Genomic DNA, 25,742 nt, shown 5'->3' on the forward strand with positions numbered 1-25,742 from the left:
AGGAATTCATACACCTACTTGGAGTGGTACTTCCAGAAGCCAGGCCAGCCACCACAGCCACTGATGTTTTTGGTTTCCAATAGGTTCTCTTGGTTCTTAAATAGGTTCAGTGGCAGTGGGTCAGGGACAGATTTCACACTTAGAATCAGCAGGGTGGAGGCCAAGGATGTTGGACTTATAATAGACTTATTACTGTGCGCAAACACATTCTCTCTTCTCACAATGATACAACTCTGAACATAAACCTCCCTCTGGGGAGAGGCCCAGCTGCCCGCATGCATGTCTGTCTAGGGACCAGGCACCGACAATTTTCTGTGTTTCCTTAAGAGGTGCATGATGGAAAACTGAGGGGAATAGGAGGAATCTGTGAACTGAGCGGTTTAGCTACACAACAGACATCATCCCTAAGTTCCAGGGGTCCACAGATGTAGTCAATGAACAGTTTCACACTTAAAATCAGCAGGGTGGAGACTATAGGATATACAACACCTACCAGGTCCTCCCGTAGTGAGTGACATGGTCCTGGAGCCCAGCTGCCCACATGCTTTTCTTCATAGTCAAGCACATTAGCTTCTCTGACTGTAAGAGGAAGACTTGGAGAATTAAGGGGAATTGGTAGCAGCTGAAGGCTCAGAACAATGAGTGCCTAGACTGCACCACAGACACCAGAGCAGCAAAGGGTCCTGTATCCTGTCAACAGTTATTTTTAAAAAGCTGTTTGAAAGTTCTAGTAAGTCTTTTCTGGCTTGCCTGTCCTTGTAAATTAGATGTAGTTACCCTAGTACCAGGGGTGGACACAGATACTTGGCAGGAAAATTGAATACTTTATTTTTTTTTTAAAAAAATTATATTTATTTATTCCCTTTTGTTGTCCTTATTGTTTTATTGTTGTAGTTATTATTGATGTCGTTGTTATTGGATAGGATAGAGAGAAATGGAGAGAGGAGGGGAAGACAGAGGGGGAGAGAAAGACACCTGCAGACCCGCTTCACTGCTTGTGAAGCAACTCCCCTGCAGGTGGGGAGCCGGGGGCTCGAACCGAGATCCTTATGCCGGTCCTTGTGCTTTGCGCCACATGCGCTTAACCTGCTGCGCTACCGCCTGACCCCCCTTTTATTATTATTTTTTAACAAATTTGGTATTTATTTTACAGGATGTGGTGTGGTTCTTATTTTCATATAGCTCCACTACTCGCAGGAATGGTTTGGGGAGCATTCTTTGTAAACTACTATCAATGAATGTAAATATGAGTATATGCTGCAAAAGTTTTTTTTTCTTTTTTTTTAAATAATTTATTTCTTTATTGGGGAATTAATGCTTTACATTCAACAGTAAATACAATAGTTTGTACATGCATAACATTCCCCAGATTCCCATTTAACAATACAACCCCCACTATGTCATTCATCATTTTTCATGAACCTGTATTCTCCCCACCCACCCACCCACCCACCCCAGAGTCTTTTACTTTGGTGTAATACTCCAATTCCATTTCAGGTTCGACTTGTGTTTTCTTTTCTAATCTTATTTTTCAACTTCGGGCTGAGAGTGAGATCATCCCATATTCATCCTTCACTTTCTGACTTATTTCACTCAACATGATTTTTTCAAGGTCCATCCAAGATCGGCTGAAAATGGTGAAGTCACCATTTTTTACAGCTGAGTAGTATTCCATTGTGTATATAGACCACAACTTGCTCAGCCACTCATCTGTTGTTGGACACCTGGGTTGCTTCCAAGTTTTGGCTATTACAAATTGTGCTGCCAAGAACATATGTGTACACAGATCTTTTTGGATGGATGTGTTGGGTTCCTTAGGATATATCCCCAGGAGGGGAATTGCAGGGTCATAGGGTAGGTCCATTTAATATATTGCTGTAGCTCTTTCAATAGAAGTTTGATGTATTTAGATGGCTTCTCATTGGGTGCATAGATATTAATAATTGTTAAGTCCTCTTGATTGACTAATCCTCTGAGCATTAAGTAGTGTCCATTCCTATATTTTTTAATCTTATCTATTTTAAAGTCTATCATGTCAGATATGAGAATAGCTGTTCCTGCCCTTTTTTGTGGGCCATTGGCTTGTATGATAGTTTTCCATCCTTTCACTTTAAGTCTGTGTTTGTCTTGTTGAGTTAGGTGAGTTTCCTGTAGACAACATATTGTTGGGCTGTGTTTTCTGATCCATCTTCCTACTCTGTGTCTTTTAATAGGTGAATTCAGGCCATTGACATTTATTGATATCAAAGATTGAAGATATTTTAACGCCATTCTTGTAGAGTTTTAGAGTGTTTTGATATATGTCCTATTTGTGGTGGTCTGTTTGTTTATAGGAGACCTTTCAGAACTTCTTTCAGGGCAGGCTTGGTGATGGTTGCTTCCTTCAACTGTTGCTTGTCTGAGAAGGTTTTGATGCTTCCATCTAGTCTGAATGACAGTCTAGCAGGATATAGTATTCTTGGCTGAAAGCCTTTCTCATTGAGCACTCGATAGATATCTTGCCATTCTCTTCTGGCCTGTAGTGTTTGTATGGAGAAGTCTGCTGCTGATCTTATGGGTTTTCCTTTGTAGGTGACTCTTTGTTTTTCTCTTGCAGCCTTGAGGATCCTTTCTTTATCCTTATTCCTTTCCAATCTAAGTATGACATGTCTTGGTGTCTTTAGGTCTGGGTTAATTCTGTTTGGGACCCTCTGGGCTTCTTGAATCTTTATGTCTTTGGTGTTGTCTAGACTAGGGAAATTTTCAGCTATTATGGCCTGGAGAATGCTTTCTTCCTCTCCTTCTCTTTCTTCCTCTGGTAAGCCAATAATGCATATATTGTTTCTTTTGAAGTCATCCCATAGGACTCTGTTGTTGTTTTCAGCATCTCTTAATCTCTTTTTGAGATCTCTTACTTCTTTTTTAGTTGTCTCTAATTCATCCTCAATCTTGCTAATTCTGTCTTCAGCCTCATAGATTCTATTCTCTCTGCCCTCTACTGCTTTCTGGAGTTCATCTATTTTGTTGCCTTGCTCTGATACTGTTTTAGCTTGTTCAGCTAGTTGCCTTCTTAGCTCAGCAATTTCAGCTTTCAGCTCTCTAATAACCATGAGATAATTAGAATTTTCTTCCATTTTCTCATTTGTTGTTCCTGCATTTCTGATTACAATTTTTTCAAATTCTTTACTCACTCCTGTTATTATTTCCTTAGCTAATGTTTGGATGTTGAACTCGTTGTTTTGTGCTTCACCCTCTGGAGGACTTTTAGCTGGACTCTTGTCCTGGTTCGAGTCTCCAATATTTTTTCTTGTTGTTTTAACCATTTTATATATGTTAACAGTTTTTTCAATCCCTGAGTTGGAGCTCAGTGGTGTAAAAGCCTCTTTTTTTTCTTCCCTGTAGGCTATGGGAGCCTGAGGGCTTTTAAACTATCAATAGGCTTCTTAGCTTAATCACTGACTCCTGACCAAGAGATAAAGCAGGGTGTGGCAGAGATAATCTAGTGGTTATGCAAAGAGACTTTCACAGCCCCTCAGCTATGCCACCGAGGTATAGGTCTTCTCCTGAGTTTCCCGGTTAGATCTCTGTCCCCTGGTGTCCCTCCCTGTCGCTGCTCCAGATTCTGAGGGTAGTAGCAATGGAGACTCAGAGTTGCACTTAGTGAGTCTCTGGGGAGTCCTTTCCTCCCTTCAGCTGTCCCCTTGTTGTGGAGCAGACTGGAGGTGGTGTCTCCACTGATAATCTGTTGAACTGTTAGCAGCCACTTAATCTCTCCTTAGGCCCCTCTCTCCTCTCTGTCACCAGCCACGCGTGTTTGTACTCACGAGTGATTTACTGGGTTCCTGTGGTCATTCTAGTCCTGTCTTGTTTCGGTCCGGGTGGTCTCCTTTGGTATTCCTAGTTGATCCAGTTTTTTTTTTTTTCTATTGAGGTAATTAAGTAAGCTTTTGTAAATTTATAGAAAAGTTTTCAGTGTCAGAGGACTTTTGATTCGCTTGTTACATTTTTCCCGGTGATGTCCTCAAAAGAAAGACTCAGATTTCTCACTGAAAGTTGGCTGGATCACTCTGGAAGAAGGAAGATTTGCCCAAGGAAGCATGGGAAGAACCAGAAAGTGAGATCTGAGACAGTGAATGGCAGAAGGTGTATGGGCTGGTGATCAATAGAAAGAAATACCAGGTAGCACTGGAATCACTGCGGGAGGCCCATCACTCACACTGACATGCTGCAGGTGTCAGGCGTTTCTACTTAGTGACGACCTGCAGCAGTTGCTCTCATAGTTTATGTGGGTCTAGGTTCCTCAGTCCTCAGACTGGCAGCATCACAGGTTAGCTTTGTCCCCATAACATGTAAAGCAGCATTGAGGCAGGTACCTTCTCACCTAGTAGCAGCAGAAATCTTAGGAAGCTCTCAGGCTGCTTATAGTTTCTACAGTTTTTCCTCCTGAATTGATGGAACTTCATCCAGGTTTTAGGAAACTGACTCTGGTGCTAACTTTCCCCTTAATATATGGAGCAAATATTGAAGATGTGCTTTCTGCTGTGGCTTATAGCCTCTATGTAGGATTCAAATAAATAACAACCCAAAGACAAGCCTGGAGTTTTGGGGTGGGGGGGTTCAGTATGATATACATCTCTTACTGTCCTTAGAGAAGACAGCAAACTGTGCAGCGCTGACCATAGGATACCCTTTTTTAAAAAAAATTTCTTTATTGGGTAGTTAATGTTTTACATTCAACAGTAAATACAATAGTTTGTACATGTATAACATTTCTCAGTTTTCCACATAACAATACAACCCCCACTAGGTACTCTGTCAGGATACCCTCTTTTTTATTAGTTACGCAATACATCAAAGGAACTCCAAAACAACTTCCATCAGCAAAAGGCATAATAGTTCATTAATAAGGGGAACAAAATGGAGAAGGGACATCTGCAAAAGGACTGCACCAGAGGTAACAAATAGCAAGGCCGTCAAATCTGTTCTAACAAGCTAATAATATTTCATGGTTTCTTCTAACTAGTACCCTTAATGGGATCTTAGCAGATATATGACTACAAGGGCCAACAAGTCACATAGCTCCTCATTCATCTTGGATTCCTATCATGCTATTTCAGGTGCTTTGGTGCAGAGCTCTGGCTCTATAGACATCTATTAGTGTTTGAGAAGTTACAGAAGTTGTCAGCCCTGCAAAGTAATTAGGTCATGAGCTATGCAAACCTGAAGCAGCCACAAGCCTGGCATGCTAACATACATTTCCTGGACTGCCTCAACATGTAGACATTGTGGTGTGTTACTAATAGCCCTTTTCATCCAATCTCTCATCATGATTGGAGCCCACAAAGATATGATGGGCATAGACTACTAATAGACCCCCCCCCCTTTTTCACCATCACTTGTCACTTCCATCAGGAACATCATCATAAGCCCTCTTGTGGGCCTCTCTATGACCTTGGCCTCAAAGCAGAGCAGCAATGGTTGGGACTGTCCCCCTCTCCGAAAAGAGGCTGGGTCAACCTAGTCTGCCACTCAAGGAAGATTGGTCTTGAAATGAGTACAGCCTAAAGTGTTCCTAGCTATGTCCATGGCCTGTGAACTCAGACTGACAGGGACATAGAGGTTATACAGGTTCCTTTGCTAAACATGAATATACAGGGACTTTAGGTTAGATTGGTAGGGTTAGTAGTTCATTATATATAGTTTTCTCATATTTAAGAGCTACTCTCTGCCCTAATCCAGCCTTCTAGACCTTTTCTAAACTCTGACACCATCTTTTCATACAATACCTTTAGTCCACCTGCATGTTAGCTATCAGGCTTGGGCAAAAATTAGTAAAGTCAGAGGCCTCTTGGAACATACCTAAAATAGACTTCCTACCATCTTCCCACATGAAGATCCATAGTTTCATCTTCTCTGTTCTAACTTCTTGATTCCTGTTTATTAAACAATCTATCCTGCTTTATATCTTACTGCCTTTCAGCCACCAAGTTGCAGATGCTACCATGATGCTATCCTGACTTCCCTGGGCAATATGACAACCTCGCCAATATGTCCTGGCATTTCACTTCTTCAGAGCCCTACTCCAACAGGGAAAGATAGAAACAGGCTGGGGTTATGGATTGACCTGCCAATACACATGCCAGTGGATAAACAATTACAGAAGCCAGACCTTCCACCTTCTGCAGCCCACAAAGAATAGTTGGTCCATTCATACTCCATACTGAGAGAGATAAAGATTAGGAAAGTTTCCAGTGGAGGGGATGGGACATGGAGCTCTGTGGTGGGAACTATGTGGAACTGTACCCCTGTTATCTTACAATCTTGTTAATCATTATTAAATCACTAATAAAGTTTTTAAGAAAGGAAAGAAAATGTCTTGGACTGGGAGGTAGTGAAGCTGGTGGAGCATACATGATGCAATGTTCACGGACCTGGCTTTAAGCTTCCCATCCCCATCTTGCAAGCAAGCAGTGAAGCAGTGCCGCAAATGTCTCTCTTCCTCTCTTCCTGTTGATTTTCCCTTTCCCTATCAGTTTCTTTACATATAGATATCCAAAAATAATAAATATCTTTTTTTTAATTTTTTTAAATTTTTTTTATTTAAGAAAGGATTAATTAACAAAACCATAGGGTAGGAGGGGTACAACTCCACACAATTCCCACCGCCCAATCTCCATATCCCACCCCCTCCCCAGTAGCTTTCCCATTCTCTATCCCTCTGGGAGCATGGACCCAGGGTCATTGTGGGTTGCAGAAGGTAGAAGGTCTGGCTTCTGTAATTGCTTCCCCGCTGAACATGGGCGTTGACTGGTCGGTCCATACTCCCAGTCTGCCTCTCTCTTTCCCTAGTAGGGTGGGTCTCTGGGGAAGCTGAGCTCCAGGACACATTGGTGGGGTCTTCAATCCAGGGAAGCCTGGCCGGCATCTTGATGACACCTGGAACCTGGTGACTGAAAAGAGAGTTAACATACAAAGCCAAACAAATTGTTGAGCAATCATGGACCCAAAGCTTGGAATAGTGGAGAGGAAGTGTTAGGGGGATACTCACTGCAAACTCTAGTGTACTTCTGCTTTCTTACTTTGGTGCCATACTCCAAACTCAGTCAATTTCTGCTTTGCGTTTCTACTTCTTTTTTTTTTTTTACATGCATAACATTCCCCAGATTCCCATTTAACAATACAACCCCCACTATTTCATTCATCATTTTTCATGGACCTGTATTCTCCCCACCCACCCACCCACCCCAGAGTCTTTTACTTTGGTGTAGTACTCCAATTCCATTTCAGGTTCGACTTGTGTTTTCTTTTCTAATCTTATTTTTCAACTTCGGCCTGAGAATGAGATCATCCCGTATTCATCCTTCTGTTTCTGACTTATTTCACTCAACATGATTTTTTCAAGGTCCATCCAAGATCGGCTGAAAACAGTGAAGTCACCATTTTTTACAGCTGAGTAGTATTCCATTGTGTATATATACCACAACTTGCTCAGCCACTCATCTGTTGTTGGACACCTGGGTTGCTTCCAGGTTTTGGCTATTACAAATTGTGCTGCCAAGAACATATGTGTACACAGATCTTTTTGGATCGATGTGTTGGGTTCCTTAGGATATATCCCCAGGAGGGGAATTGCAGGGTCATAGGGTAGGTCCATTTCTAGCCTTCTGAGAGTTCTCCAGACTGTTCTCCACAGAGGTTGGACCAATTGACATTCCTACCAGCAGTGTAGGAGGGTTCCTTTGACCCCACACCCTCTCCAGCATTTGCTGCTGTTACCTTTTCTGATGTGTGACATTCTCACAGGAGTGAAGTGATATCTCATTGTTGTCTTGATTTGCATTTCTCTGACAATCAGAGACTTGGAGCATCTTTTCATGTGTTTCTCGGCCTTTTGGATCTCTTCTGTGGTGAATATTCTGTCCAAGTCCTCCCCCCATTTTTGGATGGGGTTATTTGTTGTCTTGTTGTTGAGTAAATAATAAATATCTTTTTAAGATCTGGATTCTTTTTTTTCTGTTTTTTTTATTTCTTTATTGGGGAATTAATGTTTTACATTTGACAGTAAATACAATAGTTTGTACATGCATAACATTTCTCAGTTTTCCATATAACAATACAACCCCCACTAGGTCCTCTGAAAGACCTGTATTCTTCCCCCCAACCACCCAGAGTCTTTTACTTTGGTGTAATACGCCAATTCCAGTTCAGGTTCTACTTGTGTTTCCTCTTCTCATCTTGTTTTTCAACTTCTACCTGAGAGTGAGATCATCCCATATTCATCCTTCTGTTTCTGACTTATTTCACTCAACATGAATTTTTCAAGGTCCATCCAAGATCGGCTGAAAACGGTGAAGTCACCATTTTTTATAGCTGAGTAGTATTCCATTGTGTATATATACCACAACTTGCTCAGCCACTCATCTGTTGTTGGGCACCTGGGTTGCTTCCAGGTTTTGGCTATTATAAATTGTGCTGCTAAGAACATATGTGTACACAGATCTTTTTGGATGGGTGTGTTGGGTTCCTTAGGATATATCCCCAGGAGAGGAACTGCAGAAGCATAGGGTAGGTCCGTTTCTAACCTCCCAAGAGCTCCAGTCTGTTCTCCACAGAGGATGGACCAATTGACATTCCTACCAGCAGTGTAGGAGGGTTCCTTTGACCCCACAACCTCTCCAGCATTTGCTGCTGTTACCTTTTCTGATGTATGACATTCTCACAGGAGTGAAGTGGTATCTCATTGTTGTCTTTATTTGCATTTCTCTGACAATCAAAGACTTGGAGCATTTTTTCATGTGTTTCTTGGGCTTTTGGGTCTCTTCTGTGGTGAATATTCTGTCCATGTCCCCTCCCTCCCATTTTTGGATGGGGTTATTTGTTTTCTTGTTTTTGAGTTTGGCAAGTTCTTTATATATTCTGGTTATTAGCCTCTTGTCTGATGTATAGCATGTAAAGATCTTCTCCCATTCTGTGAGGGGTCTCTTGTTTTGGAATAAATAAAAATTTAAAGAGAAGATGTCTTACACCAAAAATATTAGGGAATCAAAACAAATAAGAAATCTCTCTGGCTGCAATAATTGCCACATAAGTAAATACCTTGCAATTGTTTGAGTGTTGTACATTTAGTTCCTGTGTTGTAGAAAGCAAGCAAGAAAAGCATGTAGCATACTTTGAAGAAGGCAACAGAGATAGTAAAATGAAGAAAATGCTATTTTCTGGCTTCCCACTTCTACCTTTTATCACCTGAGGGAGAACTTGAGTGAGAACTCCTGTGCCACATGGAGGAGGCTGCAGGCTCACAAGCTTCCTCAGGTGCTGATACATTTCTCTTCCGCATCAATGGCATCCTCATCCACCTCTTACTGTCTCCTTCTTAAACAGAGAACAACAGGTCCTTTTTCCTTAAGGAGTGTTTCTCTAAATAAATAAATAGGTAAATAAATACAAAAAAGTAATGTTTCTCAAAGTCACACATTTAAATATAACAGGCTCTGTCTCAAAGGATATGACTATAACAGGAGGGCAAATTCACATTGGGAACAGTGGTACCCCAAAGCCTCCCCTCCCCACCACCCCTATGTGTGATTCAAGAGACAAATCAAGGGAACAGGTAGGGCAAACCTTAAATAATGCTTTAGTCTGTGTCTGAAGGTCTGAGGGTGCATGATCTATAGGCCCCTGGATGTGTGATTATGGCAAGGGTGTGGGAAACATCTCCCCAAAGTGGAAGCATCTGGCACTTTGGTCTTGAGCAAATGTAAGCACATATTTTGGGGAGATGTGAAACCGTACCCCTGAAGTAATAACAGTCTTGTAAAGCAACACTGCTTCAATGTAAACATTGACAAGAATTCTTTTTAATGTTATTTTAGAGCAGATTCAGGATCCTAGTAAAAGGGGCAGAGTCCCAGCCCCCTGCTGTCCCCACACACATACTACACAGATAGCCTTCCTTCAATTGATATCAACACCCCCACCTGTGTGGCTGTTGCCTCTGTTACTGTCCATGAACTGTGTTATCATAGAAAATAATGATACTGGGAGTTGGGCAGTAGTGCAGTGGGGTAAGCGCAGGTGGTACAAAGTGCAAGGACCAGTGTAAGGATCCTGGTTCGAGCCCCCGGGTCCCTACCTGCAGAGAAGTAGCTTCTCAAGTGGTGAAGCAGGTCTGCAGGTGTCTATCTTTTTCTCCCCCTGTATCTTCCCTCCCCTCTCCATTTCTCTCATCCTATCCAACAATGACATCAATAACTACAACAATAGAATAATAAGGGCAACAAAAAGGGAATAAAGAAAGAAAGAAAAAAGAAAGAAAGAAAGTAAATAATGATACAAACTCACGAACTTTGAAATCCTGTGGCCTACTTCCCCAGATGTGGCCCATCTCATCTGAATTATAAGCATTTGGATATATTTTGGAAAAAGGATATTTTTCAAGAGTAAAATATGTAATAAGAGAAAGCATGACATTTTGACTTTTTTTTTTTTTTATCATTTTCAAACTGTTCACATAGATAATGGGTTCCCCTCAGCAGATGGGGAGCAGGGACTTAAACCTGGGTCCCTTGTGCATGAGAATATGTACACTTAACTAGTTGTACCACAGCCTGCCCCCAAGAAAACACTAATAATTCTCTCTCTCTCTCTCTCTCTCTCTCTCTCTCCTTGCTTTTTTAGTCCTATCCTCTAGAAGGCACTCTCCCCTTAAGAAACCTCTTTAGTAGTAGTTAGGTAGTATAACAGATCACCAGGTTCAGGTTCTAGCTGTGGGTTTTATGTTCACGAAATAGGGTATAAAACCTCTGTCCTTGCCTGTGGTTTTAAATTGGGCTATCAGGTTACCTTTGAAGGGAGTTTTTTTACCCCTTGACTTTTCAAATTATTTTGATTCAGAAGCTCTGATAGATTTTTATTCCTAGGCCCCAGGGAGAGACAACATTCCTGTGAAATGTGTGTGTCAATCACTTAGTTTGTTTTTTTTTTTTGTTTTTTTTTTACCACTCCCAAAGCTTTTCCCTGCAGGTGGGGACTGGGGGCTTGAACCTAAATGCTTGCACATTGCAACATGTACCCTCAACCAGGTAGCACATGCTACACCACCACCTGGACCCAGCAAAAATATTTTATATCAGGTATTTAAGTAAGCTTTCAATGTGTCCTGGAACCCCACCTTCCCAGAGTCCTACCCCAGTAGGGAAAGATAGAATAGGCTTGGGGTATGGACTGACCTGCCAATGCCCATGTACAGCAGAGAAACAATTACAGAAGCCAGACCTCCACCTTAGAGCACCCCTTATAGATCCTTAGTCCATACTCCCAGAGGTATAAATAATAGAGAAGCTTCCAATGGAAGGTGTAGGAATTGTAGGAATTGTACCCCTCTTATACAATCTTGTTGATCATTATTAAGTCACCAATAATAAATTTTTAAAAAGAAGTTGGAAAATAAGAAAATACAAAGCAGATCTTAGACTGAGTTTGGTGTATTGCACCAAAGTAAAGGATTGGGGGGGGGGGATTTCAGGTCCTGGAACATGATGTCAGAGCACCTAGATGGGGTTGAATTGTTATGTGGAAAACTGAGAAATACTATACATGTATAAGCTACTGTATTTTGGGTTTTGTTACTGTATTTTATTGTTGACTGTATACCACTAATCCTCCCAATTAAAAATATAAATAAAACATATGATTGAATATGTATTTATTTTCTTTTTTAACTTACCAGGGAAATGCTCAATTCTGGGTAGTGGTGGCACCATGGATCAAACCTGGTGGTTTCTGAACTACAGGCATCAAAGTCTCTTGTGGAGACAGCTACACTCTTTAATTGCCTTCATTGCATCTCTGGTTGCTAGCTATGAAAATGACTTACACCAAAAGTATAAGGGAATTAAAAAAAAAAAAGAGGCAAACTTCTGGCCACAATAACATCTATATAAAAACAACTTATAGCACACCAAGTTGCAGATGCTACCAGGACGCCAACCTGACTTCCTTGGGCAGATGACCTCACCGCTGTGTCCTGGAACCACACCTCTCCAGAGTCCTAGCCCACTAGGGAGAGATACAAACAAGTTGGGGGTATGAATTGACTTGCCAGTGTCTATGTCCGATGGAGAAGCAATTACAGAAGCCAGAATTTCTACCTTCTGTACCCCCATAAAGAATTTCAGTTCATGTTCTCAGAGGGATAAAGAATAGGAAAGCTTCCTATTAATAGAGGTGATGGGACACAGAACTCTGGTGGTGGGAACAGTGTGGATTTGGATTTGTACCCGTTATCTTACAATCTTGTTAGTAATTATTAAATCACTAATAAAAAAATTAAAAATAGGGGCCGGGTGGTGGCACACCTGGTTGAGCACACATGTTACAATGAGTAAGGACCCAGGTTTGAGTCCCTGGTCCCCAACTGCAGGGAGGAAAGCTTCACGAGTGGTAAAGCAGTGCTGCAGGTATCTCTCTCTGTCTCTTTTCATCTCTATCCCCCCATTCCTTCTTGATTTCTGGCTGTCTCTATCCAATAAATAAATAAAGATAATAAAAAAATTAAAAACAGTATTACAACATTTTGAGTGCCATATTATAGGCCCTGTGTTGTTGAAAGCAAGCAAAAAAAGTGTGTAATATGTGCTGAAGAGACCAATAGAACTCTATACTTATTAGACAATACAGTGGCTATGTCCTGCAGGCCCTTTGGAGAAGCATGTTCTCTGGAGTCCAGTGTGTGCTGCTTTCATGCAGCTTGGGCAGAGGGAAGCTCTTGCATCTGTGTTGTGATTCAGAGAAGAAGATATTGAAGCTGTGACCAGTGTGCCCCAGCCTCTGATAATTTGCATGTCTCCAGAGCACAACCACAGTCCTCAACATTTATCAGTGCTTGGTCCTAGTCTCTGCAGGACTCAGTCCCAGTCAGGACATCACATGACCATGAGGGCCCCAGCTCAGCTCCTCAGCCTCCTGCTGCTCTGGCTCCCAGGTGAGAGAAGCACTGAGAATGTGCTCACCCCGGTATGGGCAGTGCTGCCTGACCCAGAGAAGTCCTCTTAAGATATGATGAACAGTGTGGACACTGGTATTTATTTATTTATTTTCAATTCTTATCTCAGATGCCAAATGTAGCATCCAGATGACCCAGTCTCCATCCTCCCTGCCAGTATCTCAAGGAGAAACAGTCAAAATCAGCTGCCAGGCCATTCAGAGCATTTATAACAACTTACACTGGTACCAGCAGAAAGTAGGGAAAGCTCCAAAGCTCATGATCTTTAGAGCATCCAATCTGCAGTCTGGGGTTCCATCCCGCTTCAGTGGAAGTGGATCTGGGACAGATTATACTCTCACCATCAACAACCTGGAGCTTGATGATATTGCAACTTACTACTGTCAGCAGGCTTACAACATGCCTCGCACTGTGCTACAAGGCAGAACGTAAACCACCCAGGGGCAGATGTGTGAGGTTGAGCTGCCTCAGCTGCTTCTCCTGCGCCCCTCCGTCTGCTAATAACTTCCTTAGTTGCAGGCCTTGCTGTGGTGCTTACCGGAAGGTCTTGGTAGCAGAGACAAGGAGTCTCCTCAGCATTCAGTTGTTTTCCTCCAATCATCCCGGCAGCACAGACATCAGCTCTGCTGACGTAATTAACACAGATGAGGATGCCTGAGGAGTCTGGGGTACAGCATTATCTGAGTTCATTCAGGAAGGGAGAGACCCCTCTGGATAATCCAAACAAAATGTCATTTTAAAAAGATAATTTATTTATTTATTCATGAGAGAGAACAGGAGAAACCAAGAAAACCAGAGCTTCACACGGGTACATGGGATTTTAGGGACTGAACACATAAAACTCAATCTTGAGTGTCCAATTCCTTGATCCACTGCGGCAGTTTCCAGGCCACAAACACATCTTCCTTTCTTCCTCTTCTTCTTTCTCTCCCTCTTTTTTCCTTCCTTCTTTTCACCTTTTTCATGTTGATTGAGAATTCCATTAGAGTCATATAATAGCAGCCACCATTAATTGAATGCTTACTATGTGTTCTTTTTAATTTTTTATTACTGACTTAATAGTGATTTATAAAATTATAAGATAACAGGTGTATAATTCTGCACCAGAGTTCTGTGTCCCTATTCCTCCACTGAAAACTGCAGTAGTTCTCCCAAGTCACAGATGTAGGCTATTATTTCTATAACTGTCTGTCTATGTTTATATTTATTTGCCCGTTTTTTTCTATAGCCCAACCTTCTCTACATTTTAAGTCACACCTATACCTATTAATACTTCTGAGTAGTTTTTCCTTTTTCCTCTTCTATGTCACTTCCTTTCTCTAGTAGCCTGTAACATTTTTTTTTCCTTTATCCTTGAATTCTGATAATTTTACAGTGATGTGTCTTGATGGTGTCTTTTTTGGAATCAGGAAGTTGGGTTCATTCATTTTCTGGATGTCTATGTGCTGAAGATTTCCCAGGAATGGAAAATTTCCCCTGTGATTTCTTTGAACTTGGTTTCTTCTCTCTTCAACCTGTCTTCTCCCTAACGAATACCTATCACTTTTATGTTTGCCCTTCTGATGCAGTCTGTTACTTTTCAAAGTTGCTTTATTTTTCCTATACCTTTCTTTTCCATCATCTATGAATTCAGAGTGAGTTCATTGTAGTTTTCACTCAGATACTCCCTCCTCTGCATGATTGAGTCTACCTCCGAACATTGTAATGTGAGCCTGTACTACATTGAAGGTGTTTTTACATCTTGAAACTCTGAAGTTTTCCTTTTATACTTTATAACTTTTTAGTGGACTCTGATTGGAGTTTCTCTTTCATGTTTTCTAATATTACAGCAAACTCTGTTTGGAATTCTTCTTTTGTATTTTCTAACTCTTTAGTTAATTATTCTTTCAATTATTGAGTATGATTCTTCATACTATGCTTGGATTCTTAGATTGTTCCCACAATGACTTAAAAAAAAATTCTATTTATTATTTATTTTTCCTTTTGTTGCCCTTGTTGTTGTAGTTATTGTTGTTGCCGTTATTGATGTCGTCATTGTTAGGTAGGACAGAGAGGAATAGAGAGAGGAGGGGAAGACAGAGAAGGGGAGAGAAAGACAGACACCTGCAGACCTGCTTCACTGCCTGTGAAGCGACCCTCCTACAGGTGGGGAGCCGGGGGCTCGAACCGAGAACTTTAAGCCAGTCCTTGTGCTTTGCGCCACATACGCTTAACCCGCTGCGCTACCGCCGGACTCCCCCACAATGTCTTTTTAATATTCCTTCGTTAATAAGTCTTATAATTTTGTAATTTCCTGGAGTTTTTCTGTTTCCTTTCTGTAATAAGGTTGGTCATTTTCGTGGTATTTTTTTGCTCCGACGTTTCTTTTGCTTGTGCATTTAGCATGCTTTCTATTGTTGAACCAGTAGGTGGTGCTATTGCTACGGTGCTGGAGTTCCCTTCCCCGTTTTTTATATTCACCACATGGGGGAATTGGGTGGGAGGGGATTTCAAGTTTTTCCCTTAAGCTGTTATTAAAAGCCAAGTTATATAGGGTCTCTCCGTAGATTTTCAGCCTGTACCCAGACCTCAAAGGGCTAGCTATGTCACAGCTGATTTTTTCTGCATGTTCAAAGAAACTAGACATGTTGTTCCATCCAGCTTATACTTACCCTCCTACAAATCTACCTTGGTAAAGCAACAGACCATATAGCTTCTCTGCCATAAAATTTCCCTGAACTGTGAAAAATTCTTGTCAGTGGTAAGAATCTTGACTCCCCTGAATTCCTGGGTTAAGATCCAGAAGTTCCTGGCTGTTAGTATGTCTTTATCCAGGCCTGGATGGTCTTCTGTGCTCCTTTGGCTCCCTGACACATGTGTGAACACATATCTGAGGCTTCTTTGGAAGTCTTAGCTGTAGTTTGAAGAGCTTTGGTAATTTCAAATTGGTTGTCAATTTTTGATGTTAGCATAAGAAACTGTGTCTGCTGCTATTCCATGGCCACACTTCTGTAAGTCCCAGACTGTGACTGTCTCAATGGAAAAGATAATAAAAATATTTTCAGTATGAAAATAGACTAAATTATATTGAAAACTTATATGCCTGTATCTTTTATCTTATTCTGGCTACTTTTCTCTTACTTGTCTGCTCACCGGAGCAAGAGTTGAGTTTCTGAGTGTGGTCCCTAATAAACCATCTGAAAATTTGTTTATTATTATTTTTGGGATAGGGCAGACATAAATTGAAAGTAAAGGTGAAGACAGGGAGGGAGAGAGAAAGAAACACTTACAGTCCTGCTTCACTGCTTGTGAAGTGACCCCCCCATGCAGGTGGGGAGCTCAGGATCCTAGTGATCCTTGAATTGGGATCCTAATGGGGGATCCTTGTACATTGTACTACGTGAGCTTAACCCAGTGCACCACTGCCTGGCCCGACCATCTGAAAACTTGGGATCTTAACTTGTAATTCATTCCAAAGCAACACAGTTTGCTTCATGCCTATTCACTGGGATCTGTGTGTCTTATTATCTCTGAATCACAGTTCTATGACAAGATTATATCAACCAGATATAATCTTAGTAAAAAAAAAAAAAAAAAAGCTATATCAGTCATAACTCACACCTGCAACTTGTGCAATTTAAAAACATTTTTTATTGGGGGATTAATGGTTTACATTCATCAGTAAAATACAATAGTGTATACATGCATGACATTTCCACATAGCAATACAACCCCCACTAGGCCCTCCTCTGCCATGATGTTTCAGGACCTGAACACTCTCCCCTCCCCAGAGTCTTTTACTTTGGTACACTACAACAGCTCCAGTCCAGGTTCTACTTAGAGTTTTTCCTTCCGATCTTGTTTTTCAACTTCTGCCTATGAGTGAGACTATCCCATATTCATCCTTTTGTTTCTGACTTATCTCACTTAACAGATATCTTCGAGCTCCATTCAAGATGGGGTAAAGAAGGGGAATTCACCATGAACCTGGCACTTTGGAGCCTCAGGAATAAAAAGACTCTTTGCACAACCATTATGCCATCTACCCCTGTTCACATTTCTCAGTTTTCCACATAGCGATCTAATGCCCCTCTAGGTCCTCCTCTGCCATCATGTTCCAGGACCTGAGTCCTTCCCCTCCCCCAACCCCAGAGTCCTTTACTTTGGTGCAATACTCCAGACCCAGTCCAAGTTCTCCTTTGTGTTTATTGCTCAACTTTTTTTTTTTTAACTGGGTTTGTTTCATTGAAGATGCCTTTAAAATTTAGATAGCAAAGAAGTCTGCCAATATTTTCCTCTAAGTATTTGACAGTTTCTGGTGTAACATCCAATGGGTGTTGAAATCTCCTACTATTACTGTGCTGCTGATAATATTGCTGTAGCCCTTTCAGTGGATGTCTGATGTATTTAGATGGCCTCACATTGGGTATGTGGATGTTAATAATTGCTAAGACCTCTTGACTGATTGATCCTCTGAGCATTAAGCAATGTCCATCCCTATATTTTATGCTTTTGTTTTAAAGTCTATCATGTCAGAGTGAGAATAGCTGTTCCTGCCCTTTTTTGTGGTTTGGCTTGTATGGTAGTTTTCCAGCCTTTCACTTTGAGTCTAGGTTTGTCTTGTTGAAATAAGTGGAATCCCTGCAGACAACATATGGTTGTGTTGTGTTTTCTGATCCACCTTCCTACTCTGTGCCTTTTAATAGGTGAATTCAGGCCATTGACATTTACTGATATTATAGAATGAAGATATTTTAATGCTATTATTGTAGTTTTTAGAGTGTTCTGATATATGGCATGTTTATAGTGATCTGGTTGTCTAGAGGAGATCTTTCAGGGCAGGCTTGGTGATAGTTGATTCCTTCAACTGTTGCTTGTTTGAGAAGCTTTTTAGGTCTCCATCTAGTCTGAATGACAGTCTAACAGGATAGAGTAATCTTGGTTGAAAGTCTTTCTCATTGAGCACTTGATAGATATCTTGCTATTATCTTCTGGCCTGTAGTGTTTGTGTGGGGAAATCTGCTGCTAATCTTATGGGTTTTCCTCTGTAGGTGACTCTATTTTTCTTTTTGCAGCATTCAAGATCCTTTCTTTATCTTTATTCCTTTTCATTCTAAATGTGATATGTCTTGGTGTCTTTAAGTCTGTGTTAATTCTGTTTGGGACCCTCTGAGCTTTTTGAACCTTTATGCATTTTATGTTGCCTAGAGTGGGGAACTTCTCAGGTATTATGTCCTGCAGAATGCTTTCTTCCCTTCCCTCTCTTTCTTCCTCTGGCAAGTCAATAATGTGTATATTAACTTTTTTGAATAACTTCATATGTCCATATGTCTCTGTTGTTGTTTTCAGAATCTATTTTTTTTAAATATATTTATTGGGAGTTGGGCGGTAGCTCAGCAGGTTAAGCGCATGTGGTGCAAAGCACAAGGACTGGCATAAGGATCCCGGTTTGAGCCCCTGGCTCCCCACCTGTAGGGGAGTCACTTCATAGGCAATGAAGCAGGTCTTCAGGTGTCTGTCTTTCTCTCCCCCCTTCTGTCTTCCCCTCCTCTCTCCATTTCTCTCTGTCCTATCCAACAACAATGACATCAATAACCACAACAATATTAAACAATAAGGGCAACATAAGGGAAAATAAATAAATATATATATTTTTTCCTATTATTGCCCTTGTTTTATTGTTGTAGTAATAATATTAAACAATAAGGCAATAAGGCAAAAGTAACAATATTAAACTATAAGGGCAACATAAGGGAAAATAAATAAATAAATATTTTTTCCCTATTGTTGCCCTTGTTTTATTGTTGTGGTTATTGATGTCATCATTGTTGGATAGGACAGAGAGAAATGGAGAGAGGAGGGGAAGACGGAGAGGGGGAGAGAAAGATAGACACCTGCAGACCTGCTTCACTGCCTGTGAAACGACTTCCCTGCCGGTGAGGAGCCAAGGGTTCAAACCGGGATCCTTATGCTGGTCCTCAATGCAGAGATAAACCAACAAGCAAAGCCTGCAAGATTTTTTTTAACTTTTAAAAAATTTTTATTTATTTTATTTTTGGGAGAGATGCAGAGAGAGAAACAACAGAACACTGCTCAGCTCTGGCTTATGGTGGTGCAGGGGAATTGAACCCGGGACTTAGGAACTTCAGACATGAGAGTCTGTTTGCATAACCATTATGCTGTCTCTCTTGCCCTAAGCCTGAAAGATTTTAATGCACAATTCTATATAACTAGGATAAAAGGTGAGAAAAACCAAATCTCCAGTGTCCCAAAATTCCAACCCCACATTTTAAACACTAGGCTATAAAACAAAGAACTCTATGAAAGGAACGGTTTCATCGGAGTAATGAGGCTGAAGGGTTGACATTCCATGCCTGACGAATCTGGACACAGTCTGAAGTGAAGCATGCTGAGGTGGTACTTGTTGCTTTGATTAGGTTGGGATCAGCAGATGCAATATCATTTGGTATGACTTGAGAGAAGCATGCAGGAAAGTGAGCCCCACCCTAGAGGTTCCAGGACTGGGGGGAAATATAGACTCTATAGAGGAAGTGGGAGGTTCCTGCAAGAATGAATCGGGACTGGTAGGAGTGCTCATAAACATCATCCTCCCCCCACCACCACCACCAGTAAAGTAGAACATCCACCCTCACCCTCAATGCAGAAATTTTTACTTTGGTGCCCTACTCCAAATTCAGTTAAATCCTGCTTTGCATTTCCCTTTCTGTTCTTCTTTCTCAACTTCTGTTTATGAGTGAGATCATCCCATACTGGTCTTTGTCTTTCTGACTTAGCTCACTTAACAATTCTTTCTAGCTCCCTCCAAGATGGGTCAGAGAAAGTGGGTTCATTGTTCTTAATAATGATGTAGTATTCCATTGTGCATACATAACACAGTTTTCTCAGCCATTCATCTGTTGTTGAGCACCTGGGTTGCTTCCAGGTTTTAGGATTCTCTAATTCCATTCCAGGTTGTTCACTTCCTAACAAAGTCCCAAAACCTAGATATAGACCAGGTCCCATGAGACAGGGCATATGTTCACATGTATCCATAAATTAGGGCAAAATATATACCTGAAAGCAAAAGTACACAGTAGTCTGCAGTGAGTCACTATATGTAGCAAGCAAGTAGAAAGGCCTAAAAAGACACTATAAAGTTTATAATGAAATAGTATCTACTTAGACTTAAATACCCTCCTCACCTACTTACGATTACACTTCCCTCACTCACTCCAAAGCTAGCTTTATCAACGTAAGGACTGCAAAAGCTGAATAAGGGCAAGAGACTGGCAGACTTTAATGATGACCCTGGTCACTATCAGGACCTACCATCAGCTGGGGCCCTATTTGGGGAGTCCTGAGATTCCCAAACATACATGTGGAGAAGCAATTACAGAAGCCAGACCTTGGGTCCATACTCCCAGAGGGATAAAGAATAGGGAGGCTATCAGGGGAGGGGAGGGGATACGGAGTTTTGGTGGTGGGAATTGTGTGGGGCTGTACCCCTCTTATCCTATGGTTTTGTCTGGGAGTAGAAGGTGCAGACAGTAGAAGGTCTGGCTTCTGTAATTGCTTCCCCACTGAACATGGACGTTGACAAGTCAATCCATACTCCCAGCCTGTCTCTCTCTTTCCCTAGTGGGGTGGAGCTCTGGGGAAGCAGAGCTCCAGGATACATTGGTGGGGTTGCCTGTCCAGGGAAGTCTGGTTGGCATCATGGTAGCATCTGGAACCTGGTGACTGAAAAAAGAATTAACATATAAAGCCAAACAAATTGTTGACCAATCATGAACCTAAAGGTTGGAATAGTGCAGATGAAGAGTTGGGGGGATCTTCATTTCGTAGATAGCTAGTGGGCTTATTTTAGTTATATTCCAAAGGGCCCATGAATATACTAGTGTTTTTTTTTTCCCCTAAGCCTGAAATCTGATATGCAGGTGGATCCAAATTATTGTCTGGGGAGATGATACCATGGCTGGAAAAAAGACCAGAAAGTTGGATCAGGGAAGAGAGTAGCTCCCAAATATAGGAAAGGGGTATAAATATTGTTGACGATATTTCATCGATTTCATCTGGTCTGAGGCCCATATTCAGCTTAAGAGCCTATGTGACCTCTGCATCCCTGTAGATCTGAGCTCATATTCTGTGGTCATGAGTAGGAATGTTCCAAGATGCCCCAATTTCAGGACCCATCTTCCTCAGGTGAAACAGAGTATGTTGTCCATCCTCCCTTCAGATGGGTGGGTGATGTGGCGAGACTGATTGGAAGGTTTGAATTCTCCAGCGTACTCTTGCCATATATCACTCGACTACAAGGCTGGCATGCCAAGGGGAGGCTGATAGATGAGCTTCCAGGGTGGGGGTGAGGTCAGCCATCCATGCTCAAACACACATCAGACCCACAATTCCCCCTTTTTTTCTTCTGTTAAAGAAGGTCGGCCATGACTTCCAAGTAATCTGTGGGGATAGGAGAGTAGGGTTGGACCGAGACCTTCTGGACTGTCGCAAGGACCATGTCCTGGAGGCAGTTCCTTAGGAACTGCAGGGTGCATGGGGCGACAAGGAGCAGCATGCTAATAGCAAAGAAAGGGGTCAGGAGGGGAAGAATCCCAGATAACATGGGGGAGGACATCCAAGAGTCCAGGGCTGAAGGAGCAAGCCGTTTTGTTAAATCACGACTGAGTTCATGGAGTGTCTTAACATTTTGTTCTACCAGTCCCCATTCATTTATGAAAAAACAGCACTCTTCTTGCAGGGCCAGGCATGTACCCCCTCTTCCCACTGTCAGAAAATCTAGGGCATGACAGTTCTGAAGGGTCACCTTTGCAAGGGAAGTGATCTGTCATTGTAAGGACTAGAGGCTTTCCGCTGTGAAGTCTAAGGATTGTTGAAGTTGTTCTCCCAGGAGTCCAGTGGTGTGAAGGGAGTGGCCGCGGGCACCACCAGCAAGTCTGATAGAGGTGGTCAACCCAATGCTGAAGACCAGAGGAAGGAACACCACTCGTTTTGTTCTGGTGAGGGAGGTCAGCCACTGGAACTCGCCTTGTTTGTATAAGGTGAGCCGTGGAATGAGAGAGACTAGGAGGCAGGGGCTGGGTGATGAGGAGTTGACATGGAAGGATAAGGTAAAGTTACACCAGAACATAAGGGGGGGGGGGCATACACATTAGAGGATAGGGAGAAGTTCTTTGAACAATGGGGAATGTTGGGAGAGGAGAAGGAGGTCAATAGACACACAAGAGTGAAGTCATGGCTGATAGCTTCCATGTAGAGAGGGATAGAAGTAAGAGGTGGCAGTTCAGCAGAGGAGGAGGAGTTAGGCAAATTAGCAAGATCCAATGGAGTGTTGTTCAGTGGTGTGGCAGCGAGGAGAGGTCTGTTGAGGGAAGCACATAGGAAGCAGCTGGAAGTTTTGGGAAGGATGGAGGATTGGTTCAAGAGAGAGATGGCATAACGCAGATATGCAGGCCAAGATGAAAGGTCAAGGCCAGGTGGTGAGGCAAGAGCTAGAGAGAGGGCTTGTTCTTGTTGGGTTACCTTATTCTGGGTTAGGATAACTCTGGGGATGGAGATCAGCTGTCGGGAGATAAAAATACTGGTTACGGGGGAGGAGGAAAGCGTGCTAGAGTATAGTTTTCTGGTAACTCCATTAGCTCATCTGTTATCCCATGGGTCATGGATGGTTAACTTGAGGGAGTCTAGGCCAGAGAAATACGGTTTCTCAGGCCTGTATGAGCTATAATATTGGTTGTAAGCATTGGGGACCCCATGAATATTACATGACCAATAGCGGCATCCTCCATAGTAGCTGACCCACTCTAGGCAGCTGCCAGTATTGTCAAAGGGGAAGCAGACATAGGGACATCCTTGGGCACGGTGGGAGCAAGGTGTCGCGGAAGCAGGGATGACTGGGATGATGACGGCCTACTGGTACCCATCAAGGGAGCAATTCCCAGTTCCTATGATCTTGTTAATCCCATTGTAAGTCTCCTGCTTTTGTTTTTCCCTCTCTGTTTTTCATAAAAATAAACAGACTTTTTTTTTGGATGAGGATAGATAGCATAATGGCTATGTAAAAGAGACTCTCATGCCCGAGGCTTCAAAGTCCCAGGTTCAATCCCCTGCACCACCATAAGCCAGAGGTGAGCAGTTCTCTGGTAAAAATAAATAAATAAAATAAAACAAAAACAGATTTTTAAAAATCTTTGATTAATTTGATAAATCTGTTCTAAGACAACTGTGATGTTATTCACCAGATTTTAACTGCCTATCCAGGTGTTTCTCAGTCACTACCCCCTTTTCCTCTTGTCTTAATCAGGCCTGTCTTAATTCTGTACCTGCATGTGAGAATTCTTTTTTTTTTCTCCCTGTCAAGTCCTTTGTCTAGAATGTTCTCATGAAGCTCATTTCACCAGAATTCATGGGAACTAGTCTCTGGCAGTCTCATGAACATTCTGAAATTATAAACCCTGGTAAAAACATTCTCTAGACAACTTGTGACTCTGTTACATGCATTGTGATATTTGGAGATATTGTAGGTCAGCACCAGGTAATAGGGGCACTTTACTCTAAAATTAGCCTGGAAGTTGTGAAGAACAATGGTCACTCACCTCCAAGATTGATCTGGATAATCAGTATCTGCCTGTGACATCTTTTTAGCAACATATTGATATATTTATTTACCCACACAAAGAGGTACATTTAAATTTTCTCACTGTCCTCTCTCCTAGTGGCTTTTGTGCTCAATTGCACCTATTAGAGTATTTGCATATGACCTCCAGGGAGAACCTTACACTGGAAGACTGAATATAAGGATTACCTCTGACCTTGGTTTGACTTAGCAGAACTCACCCATTCACCTTCTCAAGATGAGACTTTCTGCTCAGCTCCTGGGGCTTTTAATGCTCTGGATCCCAGGTAAGAGAAGAGGGAGAAGAGAAGGGACCATGTGGATGAGGACAGTGATATCTAGAGACACCACTGTTCTGAATATTTAGAAAGAATATGACTGCAGGCTAGAGCTATGTGTGTGTGTGTGTTGGCCAGGAATGCAGAGCATGGAATGCTTAGATCTGTAAGTGGGGGGAAAATTCTTATTTGTAATGATTTTAGCACAGAAAGGGCAGGATGGTGGAGACCATTTGAAAGTCCCCTTTCTGCTTCAACAAGATCCTTTTTAAAACTCAGAATTTGGTGATATGAATTTCACAAAAGGAATGTTCTCAACTGAAATAAATTACAGAAGAGAAATAAGTAATTTGCTCACAAAGTTCATACTAACCTGGCTCTTCTCTCTCTTTACTTTAGGATCCAGAGAGGATGTTGTGATGACCCAGACCCCACTGTCCCTGTCAATCATCCCTGGAGAGCCAGCCTCCATTTCCTGCAGGTCCAGTCAGAGCCTCCTGCATAGTAATAGCTACACCCATTTACATTGGTATCTGCAGAAGCCAGGCCAGCCACCACAGATGCTGATCTATAGAGTTTCCAATAGGTTCTCTGGGGTCTCAGATTAGGTTCAGTGGCAGTGGGTCAGGGACAGATTTCACACTTAGAATCAGCAGAGTGGAGGCTGCAGATGTTGGAGTCTATTACTGCCTGCAGGGTTCATATGTTCCTCTCACAGTGCTAAAGCCCTGAACAAAAACCTCCCTTCTCCTGGAGCCCCAGATGTCCACATGCGTCCCTTTTAGAGGACCAGGCGTCACAGATCCTCTGTTCTCTTCACTGATAGATGATGTAAATTGAGGTGAATCAGTTTCTGAAAGCTGATTACTTTAGCTCCACACCAGACATATCCCCTCAAATTCTGTCAGTGGTCATCAAAGCAACATGGCAGAACCAGAAAGAAAGGGATGCTCCAAGGGCCTCCTGAACAACAGTTGTGATTATTGTGAGAAACTGAATATAGACTCCGCTTAGTCTCTGTGTCTCATCTACAGTTATCATTAAGATTTATTCATGACTAAAATGCAGTCAATCGTGCAGCTTTGTGACAACACAAGTTGAAGAGTTAAGGGATTTAGCAGTTTCCAGTGTATGGCAAAACTTCCTTTGAAGTAAACACTTGGGGTATGACTGAATTGTATTTGAAAAAGGAGTCAAAGTCAGGGGGTTTGAAGGTGGTTTAGAGTGTAAGGAAACATGATATCACAATATCAATCTTAGACACCCCATTTGCCAGAGTGATATTCTGGCTCTATATCTCACTTCTTCATTCTCTCTCTACATTTGTGTGTAATAAAAATAATCTTAAATATAGACTGATGCTCTGGTTATTTCTCATTAATAAGTTAATCTAAAAAACAACAACAAAGATATCAAATACTTGTGAATCTTGGACTTAATGAATTATCTCAGCAGAATCAAGAGTCCATTACACCAGGAGATGCACACTACTAGTTTAAATTAAATGGAATAGAAAAACTGGGAATTAAACAATATAGGATGACTGCAGGATGACTTAGTTATTGTAAGATAGGATCATAGAGCTACTGGACAACAATTTATTTTATCCTTCTGGAAAAGGGAAAAACTCCAAATGGAATTAGAGATAGTGTCTGTCAGGACTGCCCTTCCTAATACAGGCCCAAGATCAAGGCTCTTTCATCTTTGAATATAAGTATGAGGTCCTTATAAAGAAACTCTAAATTGTGTCCTGGATATAACCACTCCATCCCACTATTCCAGGAAATTGAGAAGCAGAAACCTTAAAGTAGAATTCCTCCAAGAACTTCCAGTCTTTGGGAGGAACATGTTAACTCAAGGAAGGCTGGAAGGA

At 41.8% G+C, this 25,742-nt stretch overlaps 2 gene segments (V, D, J or C); both read left to right on the forward strand.

The window, feature by feature from the left end:
- Positions 1-12,885: 12,885 nt before the first annotated feature.
- On the forward strand, positions 12,886-13,414 carry LOC103126595 (immunoglobulin kappa variable 1-39-like). The segment is given in 2 exon segments: positions 12,886-12,961; positions 13,092-13,414. Coding segments are annotated over 2 exon segments (378 nt in total).
- A 10,415-nt stretch (positions 13,415-23,829) lies between these two features.
- Positions 23,830-25,202, forward strand: LOC132537497 (immunoglobulin kappa variable 2D-29-like). The segment is given in 3 exon segments: positions 23,830-23,878; positions 24,269-24,566; positions 24,998-25,202. Coding segments are annotated over 3 exon segments (442 nt in total).
- Positions 25,203-25,742: the final 540 nt, after the last annotated feature.

Source organism: Erinaceus europaeus, chromosome 3, assembly GCF_950295315.1.
Source record: "Erinaceus europaeus chromosome 3, mEriEur2.1, whole genome shotgun sequence".
NCBI classification, from domain to species: domain Eukaryota; kingdom Metazoa; phylum Chordata; class Mammalia; order Eulipotyphla; family Erinaceidae; genus Erinaceus; species Erinaceus europaeus.